The 10,135-nt window shown below is 40.1% G+C and overlaps 1 protein-coding gene across 1 annotated transcript; it reads left to right on the top strand.

Moving 5' to 3' along the window:
• The first annotated feature begins 7,935 nt into the window (after positions 1-7,935).
• Positions 7,936-8,406, top strand: LOC149254421 (uncharacterized). Its single transcript, XM_089454776.1, has one exon. It carries the CDS (start codon positions 7,936-7,938, stop codon positions 8,404-8,406), a length of 471 nt encoding a protein of 156 aa, XP_089310902.1.
• Positions 8,407-10,135: the final 1,729 nt, after the last annotated feature.

Genomic DNA, 10,135 nt, shown 5'->3' on the forward strand with positions numbered 1-10,135 from the left:
CCCAAATGTGCGGCCATACAGATATTCGTTCACCCAAAAGAATGAAATAGAAAAAATCATCAAGGAACTGTTGGAAGCAGGTTTCATTCGTCCCAGCATTAGTCCTTATTCATCCCCAGTGGTCATGGTGCTAAAGAAAGATGGGGAGTGGCGGATGTGTCCCGACTTCAGGGCCCTTAATAAGTTGACAATTAAAGATAAATTTCCCATCCCGGTGGTTGACGATTTGCTGGATGAACTCAATGGGGCTCAATTCTTCACTAAGTTGGATCTTCGCTCAGGCTACCACCAAATTCGCATGAAGGAAGTCGACATTCCCAAGACGGCTTTCAGAACTCATGAAGGCCATTATGAGTTCCTGGTCATGCCATTTGGTCTTTGTAATGCCCCCTCTACTTTTCAAAGCCTTATGAATCACATTCTCAAACCATATCTCAGAAAATTTGTCCTTGTCTTCTTCGATGACATCCTCATCTATAGTGGCACTTGGGCTGCACATCTTTAGCATGTAGATCTACTCTTGCAACTGCTCCACAAGCATAAATTATTTGTCAAGATGTCCAAGTGTTCGTTTGGCATGGAAGAAGTTGAGTATTTGGGCCACATTGTGGGGCGTGAAGGTGTCAAGGTGGACCCCAAAAAGATCCAGGCAATGCAAGAATGGCCTCAACCTAAGACCTTGAAGAGCTTGAGAGGATTTTTGGGTCTCACAGGCTATTATCGTAAATTTGTCCGCAACTATGGCCGCATAGCGAAACCCCTCACTCAACTCCTAAAGAAAAATTCCTTCTTCTGGAACGAGGAAGCACAACAGGCATTTACCGCTCTAAAAAACGCCATGTGTTCCACTCCAGTCTTAGCACTACCTGACTTCACCAAATCCTTTGTCATTGAATGTGATGCTTCGGGTACAGGTATTGGGGCGGTCTTAATGCAGGAAGGGCGACCGTTGGCCTTCACAAGCCAACAACTCAGTGGGAGGAATCTGGGCCAATCTACCTACGAGAAGGAAATGATGGCCATCTTACATGCAGTCGAGACCTGGCGACCTTACTTATTGGGGCGACGTTTCCAAATCCGCACAGATCATCACAGTCTTAAATATTTTTTGGAGCAACGCCTATCCTCCCCACAACAAAATAAATGGTTAGCCAAAATGCTGGGATATGATTATGAGATCATTTACAAGAAAGGGAAAGACAATAGTGTAGTAGATGCATTATCTCGCCAATTTGAGGAGGAAAGTACTCTGCTCGCAATTTCCCTCCCCATTCTAGACTGGATTGAAGAGGCTCGCAGGGAATGGTTTTCACACCCCGGGCTCTCCCAACTCATTTCTCAATTGCAGGTAGATCCTAATTCCACCAAGGGCTACTCGTGGCAAAATGATATTCTTCGCTACAAGGACAGAGTCATAATCTCACCAACATCCACCCTCAAAAGTCGCATTTTGGTAGAATTGCACTCATCTCCCATTGCAGGACATTCGGGCTTTCAGAAGACGTATGCTCGCACCAGAAGATCATTTTTTTGGACAGTCAAGAAAAAGGACATCCTTACCTTCGTAGCAGAATGTGATGTCTATCAACGCCACAAAGGGGAAACCGTCAACACACCAGGCACATTACAACCATTGCCCATTTCGGCATCAATTTGGACGGAGGTTTCTATGGATTTCATTACAGGTCTTCCAAAGTCAGGGAACAAATCAGTCATCATGGTGGTTGTGGACCGGCTGTCGAAGTATGCTCATTTCTGCGCCCTACCCCACCCGTTTACACCAACTTTGGTTGCTCAATCTTTCATGGATCAGATCTTCAAATTGCATGGCATACCCACTTCTATTGTGTCCGACCGCGACCCGATCTTCACCAATAATTTTTGGCAGGAACTCTTCATAATACAAGGCACTCAACTCAAACTCAGTACTTCATATCATCCGCAAACAGATGGTCAAACCGAAGCCGTCAACAAATGTCTAGAAACCTACCTTAGGTGTTTCACTTCAGAAAAGCAACACCTTTGGGTACAGTGGTTACCTCTGGCTGAATGGTGGTATAACACCAACTATCATGCCACCACCAAAATGACTCCCTATGAAGCAGTATATGGTCAACTTCCGCCTTCCCCTACTTCTTATCTCAAGGGGTGCTCCAAAGTACAAGCAGTGGATCAACTCCTACAACACCGCACAACCATGCTCGCCCATCTTAGAGAGAATCTTCATCAAGCTCAGAATCGCATGAAGCAACAGGTCGACCAACATCGCTTAGAGTGCCAATTTCAAGAAGGGGATCAGGTCTTTTTGAGGCTGCAACCATATAAGCAAACATCACTCAAAGACAAGGGTTATCAAAAGCTCTCTCCAAAATTCTACGGACCATACCAAGTACTTCAGCGCATTGGAGAAGTGGCTTACAAGTTGGCTTTGCCACCTACGGCAAAAATCCATCCAGTTTTCCATGTATCGTGCCTCAAGAAAGTGATTGGGAACAATTGCCGAGTTCAAACCAGTCTACCTGAATTGGACGAAGAAGGGTCAATCTGGCTTCAACCCGAACAGGTTCTAGACACACGAGACAAGCACCTGCGTGACCGCATGATTAAGGAAGTCCTCGTCAAATGGAAAGACACCTCTCCGGAAGATGCAACTTGGGAACCAGCCACTATTCTTCAGCAGTTTCCGCAGCTTCAGCCTTGAGGACAAGGCTAGTCTTAAGGGGGAGGGCATGTTAGGGTCCCACCCTAACCCCCTCATTTATGTCATGGGATCACGTCATAGTCAAGAGTCAATAAAGCCCATATTAATATTTGTAAGTGGTTAACCCGCAATTAATGACGGGACCACAGTTAGTTGCAAATGGGCCGTAGTATTAGATAGATGGTATTAATAAAACCCACAGTATTGGCCCGTGGTATTGCATGTATGAGGCCTATATAGAGGCTAGAGACTCCCTACGAGGAGCATTGTGTCTTATTTTGTATTCGAGCTCTGCTCTATTGGAGGTTGCCCCCTCGAAGAGGCAAGTGAACATTATTCTCTGAATAATAAAATCATTGCTATTATGTGTTCTGGGTATCTTTTCTTCGCATCTTCTGTATTTGGGTATCATTTTGCAGGTTAAGAGCATAACACTCTCCCGGCCTGGTAGGGCTAGCTACCAGGCTAAGCTTGGTTTGTGATTACCCTGGAATTGCCTCCCTTCAGCCTAAGGTCAATCTAGGTGAGAGCAAAAGTGAAACAGGAGAGTGAGACAGACACAAACCTAAAGGATTAGAGAGTCCTCATCTTGGATCTTGGAAATACAAGAGGGAAAATCACTCAATTAAAGCAAACCCTCTACCTCTATTGGTTGATGAAAAGCCTATTGGGAAAGGCAATGGAACAAATATCGGTTGGCATGGTTTTTATTGTCCAAGGCATGTCGAAGTACAAGCATGAATTCCAGAAAGTGCAGTTCCAACTGCACAAACACGACATTCAACTTGGCCGAATTGAGAGGCACTTGCCTTGTGTCTTGGTCCAAACAGAGTTGTCGGGTAAGAACACTAAGGATCCAACACTAGTGGAATCAGCATCTGCTGAACAACATGACTAGCAAACCTACTTTCTGATGTTTTTGTTTATATATGTCGATAGATTTTAAATTTCTTTATGCAATTATATATATATATATATATATATATATATATATATATATATATATATATATATATATATATATATATATATATATATGCAAATCTCTTGCATAAGGACAAGAATCTGAGACTTATATACCTTGGATAGAGAGACTTAAGATTTTTTGTTACTAGATGGCATACAATGTGGATAGGTGGCTAACGGACTTGGTTTCCCATTGGGAAAGTTGAGGTCACCTAGCCAAATCTATGTGGTGTAAATTTTCTATATAAATCAATATAAAAGAAGAATCTACCAAGCTTAACAAACAAACAAAAAATATTAATCTTAGAAAAAAAAATGTTATATACATATATATAGAAAACATCATGTTACTATATATAACAAAACATTTAACTTAGTTATATATAATTATAACATTTAACCTAACATATATAACTATATAACATAATAGATTTAACTATTATTTAATTATAACATTGCATCACATAGCTATATATTATGGTTTTATATATAAAATATAATATAACATAGTTTTATAACTATTTAACATAACATACACACACATATAACATAACATGTTACAACATAATCATAACTATATAACTATATAATTATATATATTTAACTAAATTATGACATCTCACACACACACACATATGGTTTATAACATAACATAATTTTATAACTATTTAATACATAACATAATGTTATAACATAGAACTCTATAATTATTTAACATGTATAACCAAAATTATTTAACATAACACACATATAACATAACATCTAACATAACTATAACAATTTCATATATATATATATATATATATAAGGTTATAACATATCACATAACTAGATATATTATAGTTATATATATATGGTTTATCACATAACATAACATAAATTTTTCTATAATTATTTAACATAATATAACTTGTTATTTAACATTTAACATAAAATTATTTAACATAACATATACATATACACACATATATATATAAGTAGATATATAATTTAATTGTTATAACTACAACATTTTATATATATATATATGAGATAATTTTATAACTATTTATCATAACATAAAGTTATTTTTCATAATATATGTATAACACATATATATATCATAACTCATTAGTTAATTAACATAAAATTATTTAACACACATACACATAGGTAGAAAAAGTATGTGTAACATAATGTAACATGTATTGTCCATAACTATAACACAATATAATTGTAACATTTAACATAGCATAATTATTTAAAACATAACATATATATATAACTATATGTAATTACATGTAAGGTGTTCCCTTTTCTGAATTGGGTTGGGAAAACACTATTCAGCCTAGCCAATCCCAGGGCTTCATTTTTGTTGTCCCAACAAATCAAATTTTACCACGTGTATCGTGGGACCAGGTCGCCTCAGGTTCAATTCTCGATTTTCTCAGACTCTCTGTAGTTGGTGGGCTAGAAGTATGGCCTCAATTAGTGTTACCTCGGCGAAATGACAATGGAATATGTGGTTGTTATTGGGTATGTGAAGATCTGAGCAGTCATGTAAGGGAGTGTCGAGGGGAGTGTAGGGCCTTTCTGTGGAGGTAGTCACTGATACAGAATTGGATGAATCAGGTGAACCAAATTTGGACATAATGAACAACATCACCTCATTTGCTCTCTGGCCACTCGTGGCAGCGTTCCCTTACCAGGACCGGGGTCTCCAGACAAATTTCTCTGTGCTGCGTAATTTCGTATGTGTTGCCCCACTTCTCTCCATTCACAATAAGGTCATGGAAGAGTTGAGGAAGAGGGATTGTAGGAGCTCTGACGCAGTGGCGTTGCTGAAGGAAATTTACCAAATTTCTACATGTGTGCGCCATCTCTCTGATCTGGAAGGCACTGTGAAATTCTCGTTGGCGAAACAGCAGGATCATGAGATGAGGAAACTCATTCTAGAAATCATGTATCTCTGGGCTACTTTGGAGGTCACGTTGATGGAGTATTCATAGAACAATGAGGTTTGGTTCAGAACGTTGGTCGTCTGCCAATAAGTGAAGTTGTGAAGAAGGGTGTAAGAATTGCCCACGACTTTGAAGAGCGACCAACGATGGTGATGTCTCTCTTTTCCTGGTATGCATGGTACGCTTACAAGGGCTATTAATGTTTCTGTGAGTTTCATGCATTTCATTTTTTGTATTGTTGCCTTTATATGGAACCCAAATACATTTTGTTATATTTTTGAATTGTTTTATAGTCGAACAGTGTGTACAACAATATAACTGAATAGATCATGGATGCCATTGGGTAGTCTTACCTCCATCCAACGCATGGAATCATTGTCAAAGCAAGTTGTAGTGGTCCAGAGGTGCGTATGACTGCCAATTAACTAGTGGATCAGGCAGGCTTGGCTTAAACATGACTGCAATCTCGTTGATATAGTCTGGCGTGAACAGTCAATCATAACAATAATACCATGTTGAGATTCTTCCATTAGCGCGATTATAAGTTGAAGGAAACTTGATAATTTTCGAGGGTGACTTGTGGCGCGTTTGAATAGATCTCTCAACGATGTAGTCGGCATCATAAGTACACAATGGCCCTTCTCATCTAAATCAAAGTTGATGAGTTTATGTGGTGTTGAGTTTAAAGAAAAACTTCTCAATGATTCTGTCAGCCTAACCAGTCCACAACAACCTTTTTTTATTCGGAATAGTTTGCAAGTATATTGTCGAAGCCATAGTGGGACGATTGAGCATATGATCACAGTTCGGTTGAGGAATTATGAAGGGCGTTGATCAGTTTGACTTCCACGCGTGGGTTTTGTATTGAAAGGCACGGTATGGTATAAAACAATATAGATTCACCATTTGGTATTAAGTTGTAATCCATTGAAGTTTGACGAGGTCATTGAAATTCTATTTTCTGAGTGTTATAAACGTTGGTTGTTTTTTTGGCACCAAATATCTAAAAAAAAATAATGTGAGTTTTATCCCATAGATTTAAATAGAGCGCTATTATCACATTACTTCATATTTCAAATTTAATTGTTTGAGGTTTGATGTATTAAAATACAATTTATGTGTTTCATAATATGACGTTTTTTTAGTCATTTAACATCCAAAGGTGAGTAAAATGGCAAGAGGATGCTAATGGCGATAGATTGCACCTATGAATGCCCTGTAACAAGCTACTGACATCAGGAAAATGTCAGGCTTATCCTCCACACAACTACTAAACACAGACTCATCCAATGGAACGCTTAGAACCAACAAGCGAATCACTGCATCTATAACACCTATTGTCGGCGGTGTTTGAATACAAAGCACAACCCTTTATCCTCCACACAACTACTAAACACAGACTCATCCAATGGAACGCTTAGAACCAACAAGCGAATCACTGCATCTATAACACCTATTGTCCGCGGTGTTTGAATACAAAGCACAACCCTTTGTACATAGCAGCTGGGAGGAGGGGCTATCTGGTGAAGAACCTTTTCTAATTCTGATCCTTATCCTGGACTTATGCTGAGATGGAAGAACATTTAATGGATTATTCAACTGATCCCATGGAAGCTATGGGGATCTGGACTAAGGACCCACCCCAGCATGTCGTATTGGTCTCACGGGTAGCTGCAGGGGAACCAGATGAACAAGTTGAAGCCTATATCCTTGTCGTGGGCGAGGGGGGGTCTCATTGTCTGCTTTAGGTTTTGAACCCTCTGAGATGATTCCGGGATTAACTGCAACAAAGGAACCTTTAGCGTCGTATTTGGCATTTTCTCAACCACAACCTATATTCTCTATCTCATCAGCACCATATATTTTGTCATGGAAGTAAGAAAAACTCTCCTCACTGCAGACGGGCCTTGGGAAGCCTCTACAGCACAGGACGTGGTCTATAGGGTAGAGGCAGATGCCAAATGTTTTAAAGAATTAGGGCAGAGAGGAAACTATGAGCCGAACTATGGGGTTTCAGGAGTAGGGATCACAGAGGAAATCTTGGAAAAAATCAAATGCACCAAAGTTAGGGAGCGAGGGTGTATGTCGGTCTTCAGGGAAGGAATCAAAATGGTGCAGGTCTTGGACACCGCAGGCATAGTGCTGGTTGGAAGAGTTCGCGGACGAAACTATTTCACGTCAAGTATTAAGCGATGGGTAGTTGGGGTATGGGGACATACTCTTGATATGTTTCCTTCTATTATGACCATGAAAAGGGGATGGTTTGCCCTGAACTTTGCTTTTCCCGATCATGCTAATTAGGTAATGTCAAAATTCTGAAACATTGAGATGGCACCAATTCTTCTGAAATGGTGGATGCCACTTTTTGATCCGAATAAGGAGCATTTGGGTGCAGGTCCTATTTGGGTGCGAATTTCGAGTCTTCCTATTCATTTTTGGTCTAAATATATATTCTGGTACATTACGAATGATCTGGGAATTTATTTGGACCATGACAAATCGTTCATTGAAACAGGAAGGATGTCTGTCGCCTGCATTATTGTGCATTTGGACACCAGGGATGGTCTGGTGGAAAGCATGAGACTCCAGTTTCGTGGAACCACTAGGATGCAAAATTTGGACTATGAAGGGATTCCCTTCAGATGCATAATATTCCATTCAGTTGGTCATATTTACAAGGATTTCCCATTGATATCTAAAGGAAGTATACCCACAAGGCCTGTACCTGAGAAGACAGGGACACAGATAATGAATGGTGGATCAGAGGAAGCCCCTCATAAGGAACACACCAAGTCATAGTTGCCCTAGTAGTACTCTGTCATAGGCACTCAACAGCTAGCATCTCGTCCATCTTTTGCAAGGGTCACTCTTTCACACTCTTCTAGATCTGGTCTACTTCCGGGTTATCTTCTCTCTCCCTCCTCCCTGGATAAATCTTGTCATTTTCTTTATGAACTACATTCTGCATCTATTCCTATATCTGGGGTAGCTATTTCCTTTAGAAACCTGAATCCTATCTCCTTCCCTATGACATCATCCCCTGCACATTGGCCGACGCCTTCCCCATCCATCCCTGAAGACCTACCTGTCTCAACCTCTATCAGTGGAGATACCTCCTCGCAAAATAACACCTAATATAGATATAATCCTCGATCCCATGCAAATGCCAAGTCACCACAGTAGGATGGATGTGGCATTAAGGTCACTTGTCCCATTAAAGGACCGAAGAAGTCGAGAGGAAGACATTCCACTATATCTAAAGATATTCGCAAAGTTGGGATGGAGGTGGCAGTCGACAAACAAACTTCTATTGATCGAGTTCTTAGAGAAAAGGGAAACCCTATAGAGGTTCCTGGATGAAGTGCCTCTCCTTCAATTGTAGGGGACTGGCCAACCCCGACAAACAAATGGCCCTTAGGAGGATGATTGAATTGGAAAAGTTGGATGTTATTTTCTTACAAGAGACCCTTGGTGAGGGTGAGACCATTATTAATTTGTTGAAATCTCTCCTCCCTGGATGGACCTTTCACGCCCTAGATGCATGAGGGAGGTCTGGTGGTTGTTCCATGGGCATCAATAACAGATCCATGAAGTTTGAAAATGTCTGGGGAAGGGCTTGGGTATTGGCAGTAGATGTGTTCTTGGTAGACCTCGGACACACCCTAAGACTGGTTAAAGTTTACGGTCCCATTCATAATCAAGAGGATTATTGGGAAAGATTAATTCAGGTGCATTTCATGGCAAATGATAATATCATCATCGATGGAGATCTAAACTTCTCATTAGAACATGCAGAATCATGGGGAATTCATCCCTAGATCAACCCCCTCTCTGATTTCTTTAAGCAGCTCTTAGACCATTATGGCTATCTCAACATTGAAGTGGCACGGATTCAGCCTACCTGGCGAAATCATAGGATTGGTGAGACTATGATTTCTAGAAGGTTGGATCGTTTTCTCATAAAGGCACCATTTGTGGACTATTTTAATAGGATCAGGCAAGGGGTTGGCTCCGGCGACATTTCTGATCATTCAGCCATTCTCTTGGAAATTGTGGGGATTGTCCCCAAACCAAAGACACCCTTCAAATTTAATTCATCCCAGTTAAAATATGAGGAATTTCACCAAATCGTTAAAGTTACTTGGGTCACCTACTCTCAAGATGGTGATAGGACCCGTATGGAGGTCATTGTCAACAATCTAACCAGACTTAAGCATAGAAAAATTGTATAGGCTAAGGAGAAGCAGAATAGGGATGAAGCAAATCTCTAGAAAATTGAGGTTGATATGGCTAGTATGGTGGACTCTAACAATAATGGTTTCATTTCCTCGGAATCCAAGATGCAGCTAACAGGACTTGAGGGTGAAAGACTCAAACTATTACATTAAAAGGAAGAGGATTGGAGACTCAAGAGTAGAGCCATATCACTCCAATTAGGAGACGATAACACCAAGTTCTTCGAGCAATGTACCAGAGGGAGGAAACCATAAATACCATATAGTCCTTAAAAGATGATGAGAGAAGAGAG

The sequence above is a fragment of the Pinus tabuliformis genome, chromosome 7, assembly GCF_031772625.1.
Source record: "Pinus tabuliformis cultivar Carrire ecotype Pingquan chromosome 7, CPIR1, whole genome shotgun sequence".
NCBI classification, from domain to species: Eukaryota; Viridiplantae; Streptophyta; class Pinopsida; order Pinales; family Pinaceae; genus Pinus; species Pinus tabuliformis.

Coding starts and splice junctions, on each gene's coding strand:
- LOC149254421 (XM_089454776.1), top strand. CDS start 7,936: ATGGCACCAATTCTTCTGAAATGGTGGATGCCACTTTTTGATCCGAAT.